Source organism: Ambystoma mexicanum, chromosome 10 (genome assembly GCF_040938575.1).
Source record: "Ambystoma mexicanum isolate Mex_15411 chromosome 10, UKY_AmexF1_1, whole genome shotgun sequence".
NCBI classification, from domain to species: domain Eukaryota; kingdom Metazoa; phylum Chordata; class Amphibia; order Caudata; family Ambystomatidae; genus Ambystoma; species Ambystoma mexicanum.
Window position 1 is genome coordinate 730,819,133 of NC_090932.1, and position 24,205 is coordinate 730,843,337.

Sequence of the window (24,205 nt, forward strand, 5' to 3'; positions counted from 1 at the left end):
TATAGAACGTAGACAGGGTATAGAACGAAGGATAGAAGATGCAAGAGCATGAGCTGAAGGAGAGAGTGAATGTAGAGACGAAAATAAGGAAATTGTAAATGCATATTTATAGGGAAACTAGTATGGGAGTGAGGGGGAAGTCATTATATTATAGGGGCGAAGAATGCTGGAAACCATTTAGCACCAATTGCCATAATTCTGCTGATTTTGTAAGGAGAGGAACGTTTTGCAACCGGCAAGCCAGCACTGCGAGCGGAAGGAAGAACAACGCTCTAGCTGGCCTTCGTGTGCTCTGGCTATTCCTGGAGGAGCCGGGGCTTGGCCCGATCACATGATCTATCACGTGACTCCAGAGACCGAGAAGAGGCCGAAGCATCCACCCTTGCGGCGTTAAGCCCGGTGGAGTAAAGCCCTTAGGCTGTTGTGCGGCTGTTCGGCGAGTGAGCGGCATAGTGGGAAGCAAAAGGCTCAACATCACACATGAACGTAGGCGATACGGTAAGCCTTCAAGTACCTAACACCCGTAGTCGTACGAAACTGCCCGGCACCGGGGGCTCTATGGGGGGGAAAAAAGTGAGGCACCGAGTGGCGCACATGCCCAAGGCAGGCTATGTTCTCTGCCCCCAGTTGCGCCCATCTCCCCCACTGGCAGTACGATCCACACAAACAAAGCCGCTGCCTCCCTGATCACCCCCTCACACACCCCTCCCTTTTCCACCCCCCCGGTAAACTCCTTACCTATCCCGGACAAATTTCAGTTCTCACCTTTATGCAGTTCCTCTATCAGCCACGACGGGTCGCAGTCTGCTGCATGCGACGATGCTGATGGAGATGTGCTCGCGCATGGGGATGATATCATGATAGCAGACTCAGGCAAAGTATGTGGAGCAGAGCAAAGTATAGGAGTGCGACTGCAAGATGGGGAGTCAATGCACGGGAGGGGGGGGGGTGTCGGTGAGGGAAGTAGCCAGGAATGAAGGCTTCTGTCTACCACAGGAAGAAGCCTCTTTCACCACAAGGAAAAAAACAAATACAGCTAAAGCACAAAAAACATTTATACCAAGCATTCTATATGAGAGCATTGAAGCAGCAGCATATGTGGATGGCATGGAAAGCCCCCAAACCACAAAAATAAAACTACCAGCAGCAAAACAAAATGGATACAAAGTGTGTGAGAAGGACAAGTCAAATCTATTGTCCCCCCGAGAACAAAGAACCAATGGGTTTTCCAGAAAAGAGCCTTGCACAGTGTAATACCCAAAAAACATCTAATGTCGAGGCACATGAAAAAATAAATGCAAGAACAAATTTAATTAATGGGACAGGTGGCCCTCTAAAACAAGTTCCTATGCGGAAACCCAAACCGCGTACCTCATCCCTTTCAGGAATAAAAACCACAATATGGCACTTTAAAAAGAAAGACTTACTTGCTCATCAAAAAGATCATACTTAGGAACCATGGTCATGGACTCCAAACAGCAGCAAACTGAAATGGAAATGTCAGATCATGACCTTATTCTAGCATCGGGCCAATGTGAGCAAATAATGGCTCAGGACGAACAGCCCGAAATGGAAAAAAAGCGGTTCTACCAACATACTTAATGGCAAAATGATCATAGAGACCGACCGAAGGAAGTAAAAACGTGACCACGAAAAATGCAGCTTTTAAACAACAGAAACAAGCTGATAAATTGGAGGAAGCCCAAAGGACATCTATAAATGAACCTATAAACTCCTCAACTCCGTAGAAAGTATGAACAAAAAGGCAATATGGAGAGGTGGAAGTAAACAAATCTACTGCGTTTATGGACCAGGAAAAAAGAAAAAAAAAATGAAAAAAGTGCCATGAGTGCAGAAGAGGTAGTGAATAAAAAAAATCACTACAGAACTGCAAGACAATGTCTTTCTTCCATCACAAATGACCAATGAAGATGTACTCCAAGAAATAAGTAGTAGCACGATTTCAGCCACACAGCAGGATGACGAAGAACATATCGTGCTAAGCCCCAAAAGTGGGGAAGCGAAAGAAAAGGATCTTGGAAGAGAACAAGTTCCGCCACAAAACCCATGGCCATCAATAGACATCTGCGCAAACATGCAAGCTGCTGTAGGGTCAATGATGACGATAGCTCTTGCACCATATTTAAAGCTATATGAGGCACTACATGAAAATTGTAAGGATCAAGCATACGTACTGGCTCAAATCGAAACCAAATTAAAGGTGGAAAAACAGCTTGAGGCAGATAAAGAAAGAAAGATACAAGAAAAAGAGTCAGAAAAAGACATAAGACCTTAAATGACCTAATTGAAGAGGCTCGGCAAGATAAGAGATCCTTTTTGCACTGTTTCAGTGACACCATCAAGCTACTTAAATCAGAGAGCCAAAAAAAAAAAAAAAAAAAATCACATCCAATCTGAGAACAAAAGTACCCTAACAGAAAAATTGGACACAACCCCAAGGTCGAGTGAGGAACAAAAAAGGGTAAATGTGACGGAATTGCGGAGTAGAAAAACTGAAACAGCAAGCTCTTGTGTGATAGATCAAATCGAAGAACTGAAAGGAACTTGATAGATGCATTGAACAATGGCCAAATGATACAGACCTCACAACATAATGATGGCCAAAACCAGCATAATGGTATCTACCCATTATTCTCCATCGAAAATATAAAAGAATTAAAACGACCAGACAAGGCTAACAAATCAAAGGACGAGTCAGGAAACAATACAAAAGACAGAAAGAAGTCATAGAAAAATTAGACAAAAAGTCTAAAAATATGCCAAACCAAAAAAAATTGACTTACGAAGGAACACCGCAGTTCATCAGAAATCTAAAGCCTATAGTACAAGAGACACAGAATCCTACTCAACAAGTGCAAATAATGAAAAAAAGGAAGATCCACCACAAACAAAAAACCAAGATCGAGAATATATCAAAGATGTGGAACTAGAGAGTACTTTAGAAAGTTCCTTAAATTAGTCAATCTTTACTACTCCTATCAGTATACGAGAACGAAAGCTCACAAGAGTCAATGGAGGACAGTGAAGTGCCTGGAAATAAAGAAAAAGAAAAAAAAAAAAAAAAAAAAATCACCGGAAAATCTAGAAGGCCCGGCCTCGCCCTTTCAAACTCTACATGAAAAAAGAATGCAAATTGAGAAGAAAAAGGATCAGGAAAAAAAAAGCAACAACATTTGCTTAGCGCCATGATTGAACAATCTAGCAAAGGACGGGCAAGAAAGAGCACAAATGCAAATAAGAGCTCAGGACTGAAAAGCTCCTACGATCACGATGAGACAAAAGATAGAAGGAGCGATAAGAACAAACTAGAGCCCTTCAACAACCAAACCCATTTATACAAACCAAGAATAGAGAGAGTCTTAAGAGCAAAGGATGGCTTGATCTTAAATAGATCAAATCTAATGAAACTCCTGCATAACGTCCCACAACTGAGAGTTATTGAACCGAACAGATATAAAAATTGTAGAATTCCTGAATGAAGAACATTTGGACAGAATATGCATACATTTAAAATCAAAGGCTGTCATGAACTCAATATGGCAAGCAGCAGACGACCGAGTACTGGGCTTTGATGTCAAAACAGAAAATCAACAACAGAGTGAAAAAAAATCAAAAGAAGAACATACTAAAGAAAAAAAAACTCTGAAGAGCCAAAACAGGCCCACGGAGACCAAAGTGAAGATGAAGTGGACTATAGACCAATACGGTTCTCCAATAGTACTACGGGGCCCAAATGCTCTTCGGATGAAAATCAAAGGAAATGAGAAATTGAATCTGGCCTCCGAATCGAATATTGAACATGCCATTGAAACAAAAATTGATACAGAAAGCTCATGGGGATGGCTAGCAGAAACACTGGTTACAAAAACAAAAGAAACAAAAAAAATAGATCGATGGCCAGGATTCCCGAAGAAAAATAAAATTTGCCTCCTGGAACACGAGGTTTTTATCATTTGGTTGAAAAAATTAACAACGAAATCTTGACCGCAGACATTAGTTGTATTCAAGAGTGTTGGCTACAAGAAAAACCATACTTACATGGACCGACCTGCTACCTGAACAAAGCTCTCAAAGGAAAAAAAAGGTAGACCTTCTGCAGGCCTCTTAACCATTATAAAAAACACGTACAATGGAAAAGTAATCCGTACGATTCAACCATACTCTCAGATACAAATAATAATTCTGCAACAAGAAGCAGAAAGAAATGGCAACCTGAATGAAAGAGAGAAAACAAATACTCTGATTTTCTTTAACATGTATTGGAATGTCAAGGCCAAAGATGGAAAAACTTTTCTGGACACGCTTACCAACTATCTAGATCAACTGAGATCAGAATATGACAACCCGGCACTAATTCTGTGTGGTGACCTTAGCATCACCTGTGACAAAAATAAAAACGGCAAATAGGACGAGTCATAATCGACAAAAACAATCGAGAACAAGAAAATGGCAAATGGAAATGGAGAACCGTGACATTTTACAAGTGAATGGTAATGTTCAAGGAGATTTAGTAGGACAATCCACATGGGCATCGTACAATTCAAACGCAACTCTGGACTACTTCTTTGTAGATCGAGAAACTTTTGGCACTATAATGTCTCTAAATATTCTACCAACAAAAAGTAGTGATCATAAAATTCTAATACTCACTTGCTTAGAGGCAAATATCGCTAATGAAAATGACAAGGAACAAAAGAACATTTGGCCAACTGAAGTTGATATAAATGAGGGTCGAAACAGACTGAGAATAACAACGAAAGTCATTCCTTTGCTAACCAAATCGATAAATAAATGGGAATCTGCAACAGGAAAAGATGTTGAATATGAAACTTGTCTTACCATTTTCAGAGTGGCCACCAAAACTAAAAGAAGAAACAAAAAACAGGGTGCACCATTTTAATGCTGAAATAGCGGAAAAAAACGACAGTAAGCACGAGAAATAAGAGCCCTGAAAAAACAGAATATTGCTTGTGATGATATGGCAATAAAGAGTAAGGCACTGAAAAAAGGGCATTGAAATTGGGTCAAATCCCATGGGGCAGTACTGTTTCAAAAGGACTCTGAACAGATGCTTATGGCAACACGAAACAAAAACAAGGAAATCGACAAGGTGAAGAACAACATACATGAAAGCAAATGGGAACAATACTTCGAAGCAAAGTACAACTGTGACCTTACAAATGATTTATCCCCCCAAGTAACCAACAAGGAAAACGGCTGGGATATCAAATTTACGAAAAGCGAAATCCTAGCATTGATCACCAAAGCAAGCAGATCCAGAGCCCCAAGGCCAGATGGCCTGACAAAAATGAAATACTAAAGCAAGCACCGATGGTATGGGCAAACATGTGCTTTGTACTCTTCACACGAATAATAAAATCAATGCAGATTCCAGAATCTTGGACAACGTCAATCACTATTCCGATACACAAAAAAGGAGACAGAGCACGTCCAGAGAATTATCGTCCAATATCTCTTTTAGACGTCATAGGCAAACTCTTTGCCGGCATACTACTAAAAAGATTAAAGGAATGGATTCAAACTTCTGATAATTTCGATTATAGACAAGCAGGCTTCGTAGAAAACGTAGACTGTAGTCTAAATCTCCTCATTCTAAATTTATTAAAAGCAAAGACCATCCAAGAAAACCAAAAACTCTTTATTGCTTCCATAGATATGGCGGCTGCTTTTGACAGTGTGGATCGACAAACTCTATGGGCCAAAATGACAGACAAAGGCTGCCCGAGAGACCTGATAGAAGCCATCAAAATTCTCCACACAAACACATCTATGCGTGTTAGATTGGATCGAAAGGGAAATCTAACAAAGGCAATCGTAACAAAGTGTGGGCTCAAACAAGGATGCCCACTAGCGTCCATACTCTACAACTTCTATATCCTGGATGTTAAAGACTGTCTGTACCACCAAGAGCTTGTTCTCCTAAAGTAGGAGAACCAAAAATATGTCATCTACTATATGCAGATGACCTCATAGTGTTGGACAAAACCCCAATTGGGCTACAGAGGAAACTGGAAGCCTTAAACATTCATTTGAAAGAAATCAAACAAAAAATTAATCCAGAAAAATCAGTCATAATAATAATCGCAAAACCAGGTCCTACTACCAAGAAAGTTTTCAAATGGCACATAGAGAATGAAGCAATAAAAATAGTGAAAGACACAAAATACCTGGGAGCAATCGTGAACGCGAATTGGAGTGAGCAACCCTGGATTGATCTACAGAGAAAAATGGATCAACTAACATCACAGGCATTAATATTAAAAAGAAAGGTCTGCAAATTTTCCATTTGCCCGATTGTAGAATTTTACAATGCTAAAGTAATCCCTACCGTAACATACGCGGGAGAAACGGCCTTGAGGATCCCACAGATACTGCTAGGATATCTACAAAAAAGCGCCAATCAGAAGCATAGAGACCTAATAATGCGCTTCCGTTTGAACATCCTAAGAACAAGGACAAATCTGGTCAGATACAGCCTGGCAAAAGAAAAGCTTTGTAGATTATGCAAACAAGAAGATGAAACGACTCGACACCTAATCATGTTTTGCCAAGAACTCACAACCGAAAGGGGATGCCTATTACAACCAATACTGTCTCCAGCATGCGATCTAGATTCTGACCTATGGTGGTCAGCCCTATACGACAATCCAAATAGGAAAACTACTAAAGCCTTAGGGATTTTTCTTGAATCAATGCTAAAGAGACTTGAAATGGTGCAAAAACATAATGGACAAAATCTGGTTAACACACAGCCAAACCTGGCTCAAATCTGATGCAGAACTAAGAAAGAAAGAAAATAATAGGTTTGGCTTGTGCATGTGGAAAACATTTGTTTATAAAAAGTTTGTATTTTTTTATGCTGAAAGCTTTAAATAAAAAAATAGCACCTGCTCATACCCTAGAAGAGCCTAGTTAGCGCGACAACAACAGCTACCAGGAGCTACTTTTGACACGTCGGCAACTGGTGGTATCCAAAACATATGTGACATTAACTGTATGATTTAAACTTCTATTAGAAAAAGAGCATAGGACACATTATGAGGAACTCGACCATCCACACAGTGGCTGTGCACTCACCTCAGCTTTTGTTGACATTTAAATTAAAGGAAGATAGATCAACCTGTGGAAAATGGGTGGGGCTAATCTGCACACATTTTCCTATGCTCACTGCACGACATACACATAGACCTCTGTACTGAGTGCACACAGCCTACAGACTCAACCACCCCCCCCAGTTACATTTAGTTGGGATTGGAAAGCCAGGAATACACCCAGTCATCTCAGAAGGGGAAGGGCAAAACGTCCTGCCATGGACAGCCTAATTTATTAACAAAGGTTTCCACTTTTGTGAGCCTTGCAGATGGTGGCAGCACTTAACATACCAATAGAGTATACTTCAAACAGGCCCACACTGGGCCTGGCTGCAGAGGCTAACCATGGAGACAGGAAACCCCAACAACCTTTCAGATGGACTGCGTCAACCTGAAGCCAGCTCCCACCCTCTGTATCGCTTTGACAATGAAATGTTATGTTTGGAACTGTGTCTTTTACAGTAGTCATACACACTGGGGACCCCCATTCAGAAGGTACGAGTATGTGGAGTGATGGCGCCAGAAAGTCAATCTTGCCGCAGCTTCACCAGAGACCTGCTTCTTTAATCAGGAACCACAGAGAGCTCCTTTAACCAGAGAGGCCCTTCGATCCACAACAGACAGGAAGATGGGTGGGACTTTATAACCGGTTTCCACCCCCCTTTACCTTTTCTGTTGTAAAGCTCTCTGGATAGGACCTCATGCATACAGGAGATTGTTGGCGGGGACCCAGGATCGATTCATTAAAGTAGGCTTAGATTACATCAATCCTGGTGGTCCATTTGGCTTTAAAAGATGGTTCAGCCCCTCTTTTGGGCAGATCATCTGAAGGCTTTGCAAGGAGTAGCAAGAACAACTCAGCATTGGACCCTAGCTGAAGTGTGCCTTACATCTTCCGCCAGTTGAACTCCAAGAGAGAAGCAAGATCCCGCCCCTAAACATCTCCCATGGAACAGAGTGAGACACCGAATCCAGAGAACCCTTGAGCAGCTCCAGAGCTGGTACACAGCCAGTGCTCTGCAGCAAGCTTCCTAGGTGGGAAGTGCTAGAGAGTCTCTTAACCAAACCAAGGGCAAGGCAGCTGCCTGCAACACTCACCTTAGCTTTGGGCCGTCCGCCTTAAAAGGACGACACAAGCCCAGTGAAGAAGTTAGGAGGAGTGCATCGACAAGCCTCTACCGACGTCCTCCTTAAAAAGGACTCAAATGTCGAGGCCCTGGAGCTGCAACCAACAGCACTGCTAACTGTTACGCCTTGATCAGTGCTGCAGAACCGCCGACCAGCACTGAGACAATGATTCTGACCTTGAGCTCCTGTGTAGGCCAGCCTTTCTTGCCGAACTGCCTGCCGTCTGATATCGCAGCCGTCTCCCGCCTTGAACTGTGTCGCAGAAGCAGCAAACCAACTCTACAGTCTTGAGCATCAAGAACCTCTAAAAGCAGAAGGTAGATTGTGGTTCTGTGCCCCTAGTTTTTCTCTGAAGACCATAGTGACATTTTACGACCCCTCGTTTCCTTTGTGTTGAAACCAAGTATCCTTGAGCTACTGCGATTAATTACTGTACGGACTACCCTTCTGTCAGTATCCAGAGTGCATCACTTTCCCCGCTTTTAAACTGTCTGTCCTCTGCATTCCTTTAAAGGATGGGTTGTACTTCGTAGTGTGCTGTTGTGATGATAATAATGAAGTAAATATTTGTTCACAACCTTGACTGGACAGTCCCATTTTATCATTGGGTAACAAGTGTATTTTCGCTGTATGGCAACTAACCAACCATCCACGCCCTTGCAGAGCTACGCCTGCTGTTCCGTCCATGTTACCAACATTAGACAAGGTGGTTTATAATTAACTTGCGTTTGCAATCTGTTCAGATCCCTTCTGGTGTACTGGAGGTGTGGGGCCGATTGATGGTTTAGAAACAGACATTCGTCCCTGGACCACCGGTGCCCAGTAAGTTGATTCTTCACACACATCTAGAAGTCCAAAAAAGCAAACGTGTCATATAGTTCCGGTGCATAAGCTAGAGGTAGCATCCCCGATACCCAGGGTCTGCTTCGGTGCAGCGAACGTAGGACTGTGAAGGCATCATCATTCTTTCACGGAGTGTCCGCCTAATAGGAAGAGCTGTTTGTCAACACAGAGTGAGCGTAAACGTTTCCACTTACACGAGGGAGGGGCACCCGGTGCTCGCTGACAAAGACCGCCATGCTCACCAAAGTTTATTTTGTTAATATGAATACACGGGCCGGAGTCCAGACCTCTCCGCCTGCCTTGTCCCACATTCAGAATGCAGGGCCCGCGGCTCTGGGAATTTCCACGCCACTGGATGCCAGTGTTTGGGAGGCTATCTGCTCCCAGAGCACTGTACCGGGAGCGTTTGGCGGAGGTGGCAATGCTCAGATGACTTGCCGTGCTGGCGCAGAGGGCCCTTCCGAGAGGTCGTGAAAGCAAAACTGTCGTAAAGCACTGGGGGTGCGAGTTAGCATTTACATGCGTCTCCACATTAAGGAAAGGTGCGAGGTAACGACACGCCACATGTACTAGCCTTCGCAGCGACCGTTCAGTCGGAGGGCCTTGCAGCCGTCCCACTGCAGAGGGCGCCTAGTGTGGGTTCCCCGCGGGAGTGGGGTTCGCTCGTGTTCCCAGGGGTCTATCGCCTTAATTAAGCCGGCGCCGAGTCACGCGAGCCGAGAAACCGAAACCTGGCACACAAATGTATGGGAAGCCAGTATGTACCCGCCTCTAGGGTGAAACTGCTAACCTACTTTTCGCGTCGCACCGTGTTGTTGCCGGACCCGTAAGACCAGTTGCCGGGCGAGAAGATGCCGCCCGACGCCCTATTATGATTTCACTTGCAGCTTTCCTCACTGCAGGCACCTGAGGTGAGCCCCCCCCGCCTTCCGCGCAACAATATTAATTGAACCAGGAAATTGGGCACATTTCCGATGGTTCCCTCATCCGAGCCCTGGTTAAAGGCGTGTTTGTTTCCTGCACCAGGTTTAGCAAGCAAGCCAATGGAAACATGGCCAAGCATCAAACCAGTAACATCACCTCGTTTCTTTGGATAGGGGTTTGCAACCTTTGGCTCAGTGGGTATTTAAACTACAACTCCCATCAGCCCCAGTCTGCATCACTGGGGAGGGATCATGGAAGTTGGGTTGCAGATAAATGCTTTTGATATCCCCTTGACTGCTTGTCACGACAGACCTTTTAGAAAGGGGCCATTACAACCGCGGCTCCCCAAGTTAACTGGTGCTGAACAAACAACTATGTGGCTAACTTTTCATGTGTGCAAATACCTATAAAAATGAGCATTGTGACCTCTATTCTAATATATTGAAAGCATAAGGGGGTGGGGGTATATAGATATAATGGGCCAAAAATTGTAGTTAATCTAATGTGGAAATACTTGTGAGACTATACACTGCCCCCTGGATCTTCAGAGAAAGCTCATGCTTACACGAAGGCGCCGATAAACAGAGCTGCCTTTTATTTGGTATCAATTATAAAAAAAACAAAAAAGTACTTTTTTACTCGAAAGGATAAAGACCTTATCTTTCCACCTGTGACCTAAACGCTGCAAATATACCTCTAGAGAAGGCGCTCAAGAACTTAAAGTTTTTACTCCTGAAGCCAACCCAGGGTCAAGGGCCGAATAACCTTATGTCTTTTCCCGCAATTTATGAGCTACCAGCTGGCGAGGAAGGTAGGGTCTAAAGAATGAAACCAGGTGTAACGATGAGAAGGCCAGTCGGCAAGCTTTACTCTGGGTACCGGTGTGGCACCAACAGTCATCCGCTTCATTCACCTGCAGCTTCCCCAATCGTCAATCGCACCAGCACTCTTTATTCCATTCACCTGCACACGCTCAACGTCCTCCATTCCATTAACCCAGACACACGAAGCTGAGCACGAGCCCAACAGTCAATCCGCATCCACACAAACGTAGACCCACACTGGACTACGCACCCCCCCTTGAATAATAAAGTGTCAGGGCGGTCCGTCAAAAAGAGGACAGCACAGGGGCAACGCGCTGGTCTTGGAAGCAAGACCACAGAGAGCAACAGAGGTTCGAATCCCGGATCTGCGCTTAGAAACCGAACTCGGCCACGGTATAAGGCACGTTATGAAAACATAATTAAAAAATAAAAATTCTTGGGGCATTACAAAGTCCTTAGGTCTCTCCCCAGCAACTAGCAGTTCCCTTTCTCCCGCTGCAAACCTCATACGTTAATGGGCAAAGAGGGCTCGGCTAGAGACTCCAACCTGAGGGCATTGGGCTTTTGAACATCAACCACTTCAAGCCCTCCACTGCCAGAGAAATGTACACACCTTCCACAACCTGGCATGGCACAGAAGCATCCTTCAGTGCAAAGGTCGCTCCCAGCATAAGGTTTTCTATGTCATTATCAACACCATCCCCTAGTTCAGCATCACTCTGGCAAACACCAGCATTCCTAACACAACGAGTTTGTGCCAGTGTCCAGAACTTCCAGTTTGTGCCAGTGTCCAGAACTTCCATGGGGCAGCTAAACGTAGACATGTCCCAAACAATGCAACCCAGTAGATGCGCTTTAACGCAGTTCCCCATTTTGAATTGTGATAACCTTGTCACAATCGCCTATCATATGTCGTGGACTTACCCAAAGCAGCTTAAACTCCCTCAATACCCTTTCTACAAAGTCACGGTTAAGGGGACTCTCAGACTGCTAGCCGTTCGGAATACATCTTAGTCTTGGCCCCTTGTCCCTGCAAGCTTTCATGGGGAGGGGCGCGCATTGGCCCAAATTCTCCCCTAAACAGCATCCATCATGTTTTTATTCTCAGCCACCAGAGAACTCTAATGCGGAGCTCATTTTCGGCCCCGTGTACTGGAAATAAAATGTGTGAAAACCCTATGTAGGGCTTTTACGCATTGCATTTCCATTATGCCCCATTTTCGTCAATTTGGTGGAGAGGAAGTTTGGAACGCAACTTGCATTTCCACCACTGCCTTGCTCGGCAGCATACAAATACTTCAGCTTTTTGCGCCTGCATGCATTTCCATGCAGCCGAAATTGCAGGGAATCCCTATGGAGCAGCTGGGTTTTTTGTGCCAGAAAAAAAAGGCATGCTCCACAGGGATCCATTCCATTGTAAACGCTGACTGTCATGTCATTTGCACGCTGCCTTTTGCACTCTGCCGTACAAATGATACAATTCAGCGTCAGGGACCAGTACACGCCAAAGGGCAAACATGGCGGTGCCCGTCACCAAATAACACTGGAACAAAAAAACAAAAAAAAAAAATGGAGCTCCTGGATCCTTCTACTTGGTCATTAAATTGGAGATGTTACACAGCAGTTCTACAGTGTTTGGAACCATACTTTTCTACTCGCCATCGGACACAAATAGGGTTCTGGTATCGATCAATAGGATTTACAGAAACCCACCACACTCGGACAGCTAAGTCAAGAAGTCGACGATAGACTCGGTGCTAGGGAAAAACGTGAACCCCCAGCTCTAACTGACAATCATTCGGAACAGCCAGGCATAAAAAGTAACTCGACAAGTCCGTTGTCCACATGCGCACAACACACCATTTCTTATTTGCCAAAGGTCAATTATCACTAGCCAATAGCTTGTGCCGGGGCACGTTTTAGATCTAAAACAACAATAACATGATATAAAAAGCCTTCTCGTGGCGGGCCGGTCTTTTAAGGATGAAGTGATAACCACTTCACTTATTACACGAAAATGTTCTCATTTGTTCAAATATTTTTCAATTAACTTAGAACATCTTTTATCAGAAACAAAATCGAACGACCTGGAAATGCGTCATAAGCCACTACGTGTTTCGATCATAAAAGATTATCCTCACGTGGCGAAGAGTAAAAAGGTTCACTTCTCCATTTATACAGCGGTCTGAATAAGTAAAGCGGTTCTCACTGCATTGTTAGTCTTGTTTTGGATTGTATTCCTAACCAGGATTGAAACTGGCAACGGTGCCAACAACATTCTCATTAAACACTGGGGGGGGGGGGGAGAGAAAGAGAGAGAGAGAACAATTTCAGGGCACATTTTGAGGTCTGATGGCCTAGTGTAGCTTTGGTTCGAATACATCAAATGCACCAATGCAAGTCTACTGCTACCTGGTACCAGGAATTACCCACTGTCACTGTAGCACCTAGGCGTAAAACGGCTGCGCAACTTGCACAGACCAACACTCCAACTCCCCGTTATTTTAAGCAGTAGCCGCCTCCATTAGTTTTCTCTGATCTTGAGTTTTGTCAGGTTAGGAAACACTAAAGATGGCCAGTATGCCCGTTCTCTTGCAATAACTATGGTGCAAACTTTTCCTAAGGCTAAAATTGGCCAGACAAGCGTCTAACTCTTGTTTTATGGTCACATCACTACAGTTAAATTTCAATCCGGTTCCATGACATCCCAACACTCATCCGTGCTCACCCCTTCCTCCCCCTTTAAAAAAAAAGGTGCGTGGACCCTGGGGGAAGACTGGCTCCTTCTGCGATCAGCATATCGACCAGGGTAAGGAGCGACCGGCACGCCACCCTGCGATTCTGCCCTGTGGGGCTATGCTGAAGGGTAAAGTTGTAGCTGTACAACTTTGACACTATTCACGCGAGACTTCAGGAAGCCCTGCTCCAGACATGTGGTTCATCGTTTGGCTTCAGTAACCCAGTGTCTCCAGTTACCCTGGCACACCCCCGCAACGGGTGCAGCTCCGCTCCCCGAACTAGATCCTTCGGCCTCCAGACATCCTCTTCACCACTTACTGATAAAGTAGAGGCTGGCAAGTAAATGTTCAAGGTTTATTATGTACATCATAGGACAACAACCATAGCTTTTCACACCATCAATTACAGCAGCACTGTAGGTTTCATTCACCGACTTGAACTCAACATTCCCCAAACCTTTCACCCAAGAACACCTAGCCACGCGCTCACCCAGAGATCAACCCATAGCTAAACAACAAAACCACATACCACCACCACACCAGGGCTCCAGACTTGTAGCATAAACTGTTAAATAGGACCAAAATGTGTGACCTGATCTCCAGCAAATCACTGATCTCTGCATGCCACAAATGCGTTCATTTGCCCAAAAATGTAAACGCGGCAGAAAGGAAATATGCTGCCTAATTAAACAATACAATAGTTTGGGCTTTTGTGTAGGGATTTGAAAGGTACTGTCATATTGATAAGAGCTTAAACACTAGCAGCTGCAAAATAATGCGAGTAATTGGACATGTAACAGCAGTACTTGGCCAATGACTATGCACGACCCATACACAAGCCAAAATTGCTGGCTTTAATAGGACTTCAGTTGAGGACATGGATACTGCTTATAAATGAACGAGCTGAGGGCATACTTGGTTAAGACGTTTTATTACACCATCAGTGCATTTACTGCTGCAATTAAGCCATCAACTTTCAGAAGGCTGCTTTGAAATAACCTTTTCAGGCACATCCAAACACATTTTGATGTTACTGCTCAAGAAATCTAGTTCAAATAGATCTCGGAAGCCTGGGCGTTGGCCAGGGATGGGCTAGACGTTGGTGGACATGGCCATAGGATAGTGTATGACCAACGGCAGTCAGTGGTTGGGTAAATAACCAAACACCTACACCCTTTCTGCCCCCTCCCATATCCCATTTCCCTCCTAGCTATGCTCGTATTAAAACGTTTCAGCGCCACCCAATAACCAACACTGAAAATGGCATTCACGTTGTGCTTTTAGGTCAAATGGGTCCCAGAGCAGATGCAGTGGTATCGCCCCATCCTATATGGGAGATGTTCGTGCCTTCCTGTTTTTTTTATTTGCTTTCTGGGAAATGTAGTTTTAATGCATAGAACATGTGGGTCAGGGCTAGCACCTTCCAAATGGAATGGGACATTTTAGGAGATTGGAAGCTTCACTTTCAGGTGAAACCACCATTAATTTGAAATTAACATCATCAAGACTTCAGGTGCATTTTCAGTCGCTATAGCTGCTGGAAACGGACTACTTCTAATTTCCAAATGTAGCAGAAGCAAAGATGGTAGTAGACTTAAAAAGGAAAACAAATCATCCCTCCGAGAATTAGGACTAGTCTGAACGTCGCCAATAAAAAACAAATTAAAAAAATGCATATTTGACTGCTGTGGATTGGTACATAACTTTCTGCGCCCGTTTGTTCTAATTTCACCCAGTTTCCACAGGATTCTTTTTTCAAACGAACAGGTTTGGTTTTCAATGCGATTCACTCACATACGAGTACACGTATTCTTGAGAAGGCCCTGGTCAGACCTGAATGAAGACACACACTCTTCGAAAGAATAGTAGGCACAATACGCGAGAATACACAAACTGAGATTACATTTTCGTTCCCAACACAAGCGAAGGAAGCTATGGTAGGTTTAAAATGGTTTTAAATAAACCTTCCATCTGAAATAAGTCACACATGCCACAAAGTAGCCATCACAAGAAGTCGCCCCCCCAGTAGAGCCACGTGAGCAATGCACAGTGGGTATGCAAATCAGCTCAAGTGCAAGCCTTTTGCTCCAGAAAATTGTCTTGGTCTTACAGAGTAGTTCCCTTATATACGTAGCTTTTTCAATCCAAGACAGCACTCGAGCATGCAGGCAACTGCATATACATTTCGCATCACCAGTGTAGTCTAGTGACATCCTCGTGCTCGGAGCACTGTGGGATCCTTGGCAAACTCCTGTTCCTGTAACTTTTTCCCGGATTGGAAAGTTACAACCGAAGGAGGAAACCCGCATGCATATGACTGCAGCCACTGTTGAAAGCCTCCTGTAGCCAAGTTACAGTCGGAAGCCTTATTTTTTAAAACTCGACGCACAACACCAATATGCCACCCCACTCGCTGGAATCTAAAATTCACAATGCCACCCGCAGTTTGTCATCGACCGAGATCCTTTTAAACTATTTGGTACTGATGTTTTGCTCTACAGAACTGTAGGTCGCCCTTTCTGGAACACCAGGGGGGGATTAGAGTGCAGTCGATAGGAAGGACCAGGTTGGGCTAGTCCGGGAAAGGGAGCCCAAGGGCAAGTGATGGGGGTTGTTCTGGGCCCTGTATGGCTGTGAAGGGACCAGGCCCCAGGCTCAGCAGCAAAGGGAGATTTAGCACGGGAGGGGGAAGGAAGAGATCAAAAATGTAAGTTTTGAGAAGTTTCCGGAACTTAAGAAGATCCGGCTCAAGTTTGAGGGGGATGGGGAGGCTGTTCCAGAGGGAGGAACCAGCCGAGGAAAGGATCTACCTGCCACTCTCTGCTTGGAGAAACATTCGACCTGCAGAGAGTGGGAGCTAGAGGACCCAAGGACTCTGGCCGGGAGGTATTTAGGCAGGGATAGCTGGATCGAGAGAGGTCCCAGGCCTCAGGCAGCCTTGTGGATGATGCACAGCATCTTGAATGTGATCCTTGCGGTCACCAAGAAGTAATGGAGGGATTCGGTCTCTGGCCTTGAGGCCAAGGATAAGTCTTGCAGTCCTATTCTGGAATAGTTGAAGGGGGCGAAGGGGTGAAAGAGGCAGATTGAGGAAGAGGCAGTTTCAGTAGTCCAGCCTAAAGAGAACAAGGGCTGTGGAGATGTTGAGCTTCTGGGGGAAGGCGACGAAAGGTAGAATGCCCCTGAGGAGGTGCAGCTGAAAGTTGGACTTCTTGGCAACGTCTATGATGTGTGGAGAGAAAGAGAGAGAGGAGTCAAAGATGATCCTGTGGTTTTTCCCTCAGAAGTGGGTGATGAGGGGAGAGGACCCCAGGGAGTCAGGCCAGAGAGGGGAGGAAGGATCTCTGTCTTACTGGCATTAAGGCAGAGATCATTGGCAGAGCACCATGCCCGAATAGGAGTTAGGCATTCAGGTATGAGGGAAGGAGGAGGAGGAGGAGCTGGAGCAAGAGAGGCGAGGTTGTCCTTAGTTTAGTTTATTCATTTGTATTGCGCACCAGACCCGAAAGTATGAGGGCGCAGGAGCGACAAGGTTATTCACAGCTTGGTTACAAGTTACAATGCATTACAATGGGACAATGGATGGTAGACGCAGACACGGTAAGGCAGAAGTTGTCAAATTTACAAGTATACATATTTACATAGTTACAACGGTGAGGTTGGATAGTATTAGTGGTCATTGTTCTTTATCCAGTGGATATAGTTGTGACTGAAGTGTGTGTATGTTTGGGGTGTCCTTGGAGAGGGTGGTAGGGAGTTCCAATGTTGGGCTGCTTTAACCTGGAAGCTGTTGCCACCCATTTTGGTGCGTTTGAACCTGGGAACTGTGAGCAGATTTGCGTTGGAGGTTCTAGTAGGTCTGGGGGGCAGCGTTGTTGAGGCATTTGTGTTTTAGTGAGGCTACTTTGAGCAGGATTGTGTCTATAGTGTTGAGCCAATTATGGGTTCTCCTAATGTTAGAAATGTGTTCTCTCTTGGGGATGCTAAGCGCTGCTCTGAGAGCGTTGTTTTGTAGCGTCTGTATTTTGTTAGTAACCTGCTTGCTAGCTCCTACGTAGAGGGCGTTACAGTAGTCCAGTTTTGAGAATACCAGGGCTCTGGCTAACGTAATGCAACTCTGGGTGGATAAGAAGGGTTTGGCTGCTCTTATAAGCTTACATGTGTAGGCCATGGAGGATGCCATAGAACTAACCTGTTTATGGAAGGAGAGGGAGGAGTCAATGTATATTCGTAAGGTTTTTACTTCCTTGGCTACCTTGATCGGGTTCCCGTCTATAATGAAGCTGGTGTAGTTGTGGTCCAGTTTGGTTAGGTTTGAGGTGGAGCCAAGGGAGGAGTCAATGTATATTCCTAAGGTTTTTACTTCCTTGGCTACCTTGATCGGGTTCCCGTCTATAATGAAGCTGGTATAGTTGTGGTCCAGTTTGGTTAGGTTTGAGGTGGAGCCAAGGATGATGAGTTCAGTCTTGTCATCATTCAGGCATAGACTGTGAGAAGCCATCCATGCCTGGATGACGAGGTACACCGTATTCACCAAGGCCAAATCATGGTTGTAATCTCCCATCAACGGGATGAGGATCTGGGTATCATTGGCGTAATTAGTGTAGGTGATACCCAGACCATCTAGATCATCAAACAGGGGCTTCGTGAACACGTTGTACATTGAAGGGGAGACGCATGAGCCTTGGGAGACTCCACGTGATGGGGATGGGGTCGGCGGCAAGCAGTGGTGGAGAAGACACGCATGGATCTGTTGCTGAGGAATGACTCGATCCAACCGATGGCTTCTTGGGAGAAGTGGGCAGCTAAATCCAAGTGACTGCATAAGATTTTGTGATCAACTAGATCGAATGCCGCAGACAGGTCTAGGAGAAGTAATAGAGCAGTTTTCCCCATTGACTCTAATGGTGTCAATTTGAGCCTTCAGGTCGATGAGGGCCGTTTCTGTCCCGTGTTGGGGTCTGAAGCCTGATTGCCAAATACCCAGGAGATGTTTTTTTTCAAGGTATTTTTGAATTTGTTGGTAGGCTGTCTTGTCTAGTATCTTGAGCAGGAATGGGACAGTGGTAATAGGTCTGTAGTTGGTGGGAACAGAGGGGTCAAGAGAGGGCTTTTTGAGAAGGGGGAGGACCCAGGACTCTAAGGTTGCTGGGGACAGTACCTGAGGAGAAGGAGGCGTTAATGAGTCTGGTGATGAATGGCGAGAGGTCTCTTGCTGCATCTTTAATGATTTGTGGGGGGCAAAGGTCACCCTGACAGTTATATGGTTTCAGGCAGAGAATGATTTTTTCCACTTCAAGAGTGGAGACTTTGGAAAAGCTGAAGCGAGTGGGGTTGGGTTGAGGGCGTTGGGGCGCGTCAGTTTATGTCCATGGCCATTGAAGGAGGCATGTTCTGCCTACCTAGTGGAAATCAGTACAAAGTACCAATGAGCAACGTGGACTATGATCACCTCAAATTGCCTTGCAGTGCATCTCCCCGCCTGCAGTTCTGATACAGGCCACCAATGCCCACTTATTTATGCATCTTAGACCTAGGAGCCTAAATGACACTGCTGGACATTCCTCTTGTAGAAGGTTATTATCCCTCTCCCAAGTCTTGGGAAAAGGGGCCAAATCCCCTTAAGTTCTGCAGACCCTCCCCCAATTTGTCAGAGTTCACTGCCATTAGCATATTTCCCTAACCAGGAAAATGTGACAGCCAATTAAGGCGGCCGAAGAGCCCTTGCTTAAGGAGGCATCTCAAGGCTGCATGAGTAATGACAGTAGCAGGAGCCCCAAAGCTCTGGCATCCCCGAGAAAGCATCTTTGACAGGGTGGCCTTTCACCCCGATAGGAGCCCCTGCTACCCAGACCCTTAACAGCAGCCCTGCCTCAGACCCCTATACTGAAATAGTACCTGTAGCTAGTGTGCATGCTGGTCAATTTGCACAACCTTAGACTCAAGCCCCTGCAAGGCCCGATCCCAGGACTGCGAGTAGTGCATTTCTTGAGGAACTTAAGGCTGGTCAGTGTGAGTAACTTTCTTCCCTTGACAACCCGGGCAAGAGAGAAAGTCAACCTGATGGCCACCTTCGTCCACTTGGTACCTCAGAAAAAGCAGGGCTCGTTATGACTTGGGAACAATTTGGCTCCCACTCATAGCCTGGTTTGCTTAACACAGCCCCCTACCTGGAGCTACTGCTCCATGGCTACTGGTGCCACATACATGTACTCATCTGCCATAACACATGTGCTTGATTTACCCAGAAAAGCGCATCTTCTGCGTATATGTAATTCTCAGTTTCGTGCTGTTTGAACTTATGCAATATCATTAACAAGGCACTTTGTATGCTTTTATGTAAAGTACATTTCCAAGTCCTGAGCAGAACAATGAGCAGTAATAATTCGTTCACAGGTACTCATTTTTTAAAATAGTGAATTTAGAAAGTTTCCATTGCATGACGGCATTTGAAATCCAATGCAATGCGCACACACAAAAAAAGTGTTAACAGCTTTGTTTTTAACATTGAAGTCAAATGCGTCACTGCTTGAATCTGAATCCCAGCATAAGTGGGATTTGCTGCACATATACTGTACCGTCTGCGCTACACCCAGGATATACCCCCCTCAACCCCCCCCCCCCAGCAGCTCTGCTTCAGAGTCAGACTCAGAAGTACCACCTCACCAAACACTGGACCACTGACCCCTTCAAAGCTCCATGGAGCCCCGTGGGTCATTCTTTGAGGAGGGAGGGCTAGTTGGCAAATGGGCTGTCACTTCGGTGGCCTGGCTGAAGCGAGACACTTGGAAGTATCTTTGACGGGGATTGGAGGGGGGGGGGGGGACTCATCTCGCCGCTTGGCACCCCCTCCCCTCACTCTGCCTCGGTGCACTTACTTGAGGAAGTATCGCTGGCCGGTGTGGGTGACGGCCATCTCCCAGCCGGGAGGCAGGGGCATTTCGTCGGTCACATCGTAGCTCTGCTGGCGGAGGTGTGCGTGTTGCTGCTGTTGTGGGGCCCCCGATGGCGGCCCCCCAGCACCCCCCAACTGTAGCGAGGCGGGGGACGAGTGCGAGCGGACGTGCTGCACCAGCCCCGGGGGAAGCCCACGGGGGGCCTGTGGCATGCCCACGGAGTCCGTGCTAGATTGCCGCGAGTGGGAGCCCGAGTCCGGCTCCATGAAGAAGGACTCGGGCAGGATCTTCTTCCTCCACGAGCTGGGTTTGGGGTTCATCACCGAGTTGAAGAGGGCCTCCAGGTCAGTGTCCAGGTCCTGCGTGACGTGGATCACCTGCTGCCCCGGCTGGGGCATGACGGGGGCCTGGTTCATCTTCAGACCGAAAAGCAGTGCAACTCCACAAGGCAACTGCTCCGCTGGAACAGGACAAAAGTTTAGATCCACGCAGGAAAACGACCTCTTCAATGAAGGCAGTTCAGGTCCACTTCTGCCGGGCTAAGAAAAGTTCAGATCCAGCGGAAAAAACAAAAATGCAGCGATTAGGTAAGTGCCGATCCACGGCGGAAAAACACTTTGGCAGTGACAAGAGTTCCAGCAAACAGGGACGAAGTTCGTATAAATAATGCTCCGATAAAAACAAAACGAATGAACTAAAAACGCGCACAAAAAAAGTAAACCCACCGCACAGTCAAGTTCGGAGCCGCGCGGTGGAAGGCTTTAATTCCAAACAGTGCAAGGCTAGGAAAACACTACACGCTGGAGCAGCGTGACGTCACATCGGCGAACTTTCAGACCCGTCCCGTGCTGTGAGAAGTTCGGGTCCACACAGTTGAGGGGGGTCTGCAGCGTGACGTCACGCAGAGGAAGCTTCTGCCAGCTCCTGCTTCCTGGAGCTCCAGAGCCTCTACCGCATCCCAGCCCTCTGTCCCGAGCAAACTTCGGGAAACAGCTCACAGGAAGGGGAGGAGAGAGAGAGAGAACACGAGCCCCGCTGTTTGGTAGAAAAGCGTTCGCTTGAATATTCATGAACTGCGCCTAGGACTTGTGGAGAAACGAGACTAAATGTCTGCCTGCCGCCCCCACCTCACCATCCCATCCCATCCGCCTGCAGTCCCGCCCATCACTGAGGGGCCTCGCAGACGGCTGGGGTGAAGGGGCTGACCCAAAAACGGAGGGGAGGAAACTTTGGCACAACTTTCCGAGTGTTTTGGAACTCAAGCCCCGCCTCCTGCTCTGCCCTCGGCCGCCCGCAGCCCGAGCTTTGATTTAAGAAGGGGGGGGTCATCCAGAAACCAGGACCAGGCCCGGTGACGTCGATGCTGAAAGCCGAGGAGGTGGTGGGCGCCCCTGAGCCCCCAGGGGCCGCAGTGTCCGATTTCTGTGCAAGAAGAAACCAGCTCAGCTGCTCCTGATGTGGCTCGGAAACGCAGGGGCGAACAGGAGAGCAAAGTTCCCTACAGAAACCTGCCACAGGCCTAGCTCGCAGCCACAGCAACTTATTTAAGTTCCACTTCCAAGTGGTCCTCGTTTGGAGAGACTCACGGTCATCGAATGCCACTTTTACTCTTATTTTCAGTCAGAAAATGTCTGGTTTCCTTCAAAATACATATCCAAGTTCGATGAATTTAGAAGGTAGGGCCAGCATTTCAATACTGCAGAAGGACCCCGCAGCCCCAATTGCAACTGATGTTTATTGGTAAAAAGTCAATGTTTTAACTGTAACATAGAAATACAAGTGGTGTGTCCCCTTTAACTGGGGCGTGTTGCCCTTTTAAGAAAACGAATCACGACCTCGTCCTGATTCGAAGTATTAAAAGGGGCCTCTGTGTGCACCTGCAGGCACTGCAGCAGAGACCCAGAAAGTGGCAACTCTACATCTCTGTCTTTCTTGTGTATTGGTTAGCTGTGTGCTCACGGCCTATAGGTGATCCTCGACCTGTGTGACCACAGCGCTGAGGACCACGTGCGCTGGGTGCCCCCATTGTCCGTATCAAGTTTGGGTGCTCCCGACATCAGCAGGAGGCTCCCTGCAGTGCTCGATACTGCGTGACCGCAGTACAACTGGTCCAGCCAGTGTTCTCTGGCTGCTGAGTGTCCTGCTCGTGTGCCCCCAGAGCAGGACACAACATTGGCGACGAGGGAGTCCTGGCCCCGTGCCCCACCTGTTGTGTTTCGCAGCATGTGGTCTGCCCATCGCCACATCGTAATAGAGCAGTTTTCCCCATTGTCGGAGGGGGGGAAGCAGTGTAGGCCGCCATAGGTGAGCGGCCTGGCTGCGGTGCAGTGGGGAACTGCGTGGGTGGGAGGATCCTGGGCCCACCAGCGGTGATTGGAGGAGGCGCTCCGTGTCAGAGCATAGAGCTGCAGGCATGCCCAGCACATCAGGATGTGGAGGAGCTGCGTGGATGCCCGCACCCATCCCCCATCAAGCCCGGGCTGAGCACCAGTGCTTGGAAATGCATGGCTGCCCGTGCCCATCCCCCACCACGTCCGGGCTGAGCAGAGGTTTTATTGGAAGCGCTCCACCACAGCTTCTATGCAGACACACAGGCCCTCTGCCACCCCTGCTAGTCCTGGGTCCAGCGGTGAACAGATACAGCAACCCGCAGCTTACTGGTCTGTGTGTGTGGTTGAGGTCCAGCTCCTCAGGACAGCAGACAGCTCTGGGGACAGCATAAAGAGGAGCCAGGAGTCCAGAAGGCTGCGAGGAGAGAGGTCACACTTTTGCTAGGGAAGGTGGACCTCAGAGGGTAGCGGATCCAGTGTGTGCTCATGCGCCCTCTTGAAAATACACACAGTGACTTACGGTGGCTCACTTGCCAGCACATGCGCAGGTCAACTTACCTCATGTACCCGTCATGGGGGATGCGGAGGATGACGCCCTGAGGGCGTATTGGCAACATGGACAGCTTGTGCCACTGTACGCCTTTGATTGGTGGGAGCACCTGCCAGTCTAGGACTCAGTTGAACGGCGTGGGAGGAGAACCCCCCTGGTGGTATTTTGAGGCGGTGGAGATCAAGGAAAGGGCGAAATGGCCAATTTTGCTTTACTCAGCTGGCCCTGCAGTTCAAAAGTTGGTCAAAACTTTGCGATCGAGGGACCAGACAAATGCTGCAGCCATTGCCACAATTAATGAATACTTCATGCCCATGATTAACCGTGACTATGAACGGTTCAGGATGAGATGTGCGAGACAGAAGGAAGGGGAGAGCTTGGATGCATTTAATGGCAAGCTTTGGAACATCGCTCCTTCCTGCATTTTAGGCAACTTTGAGGATGATATCAGGGCTCATATAATTTATGAAATTATGGCTGCAGCTCTGTCAAGCTGCGGAAGCAGGTCCTCGGGGAGCCACGGTTAACCTTGGAAAGAACCCTGGAATTCAGACGAGCCCAGGAGCTGGCAGAGGTGCGCTCGTCTGCCATGGACATCTCCAGGCAGCAGTTCAAGCTAGAAGCCCCCATGCAACAAGTGAAACTGGAGGAGGTGTGTGTCATGGGTAAAGGCAGGGAAGTAAGCCGGCAAGAAAAGCAGAGTGGCCACGAAAGGAGACAGGCACAACATTATGCCTGCAGTGTGGATGCGGCCTGCCACACGCACATGAGTGCCCAGCCAAAGGACATACATGCGGGAGGTGTGGGAAAGAAGACCATTTTGCAAGGGTCTGCCCAGC

At 46.9% G+C, this 24,205-nt stretch overlaps 1 protein-coding gene across 1 annotated transcript in view; it reads right to left on the bottom strand.

Moving 5' to 3' along the window:
* Positions 1–21,655, bottom strand: part of WWTR1 (WW domain containing transcription regulator 1) — a 279,399-nt gene extending 257,744 nt beyond the window's left edge. Inside the window, exon 1 of the mRNA XM_069618370.1 lies at positions 20,469–21,655. Coding sequence (XP_069474471.1) covers positions 20,469–20,902 — 434 coding nt within the window. The 5' untranslated portion in view covers positions 20,903–21,655. The remainder of the gene's footprint in view (positions 1–20,468) is intronic.
* Positions 21,656–24,205: the final 2,550 nt, after the last annotated feature.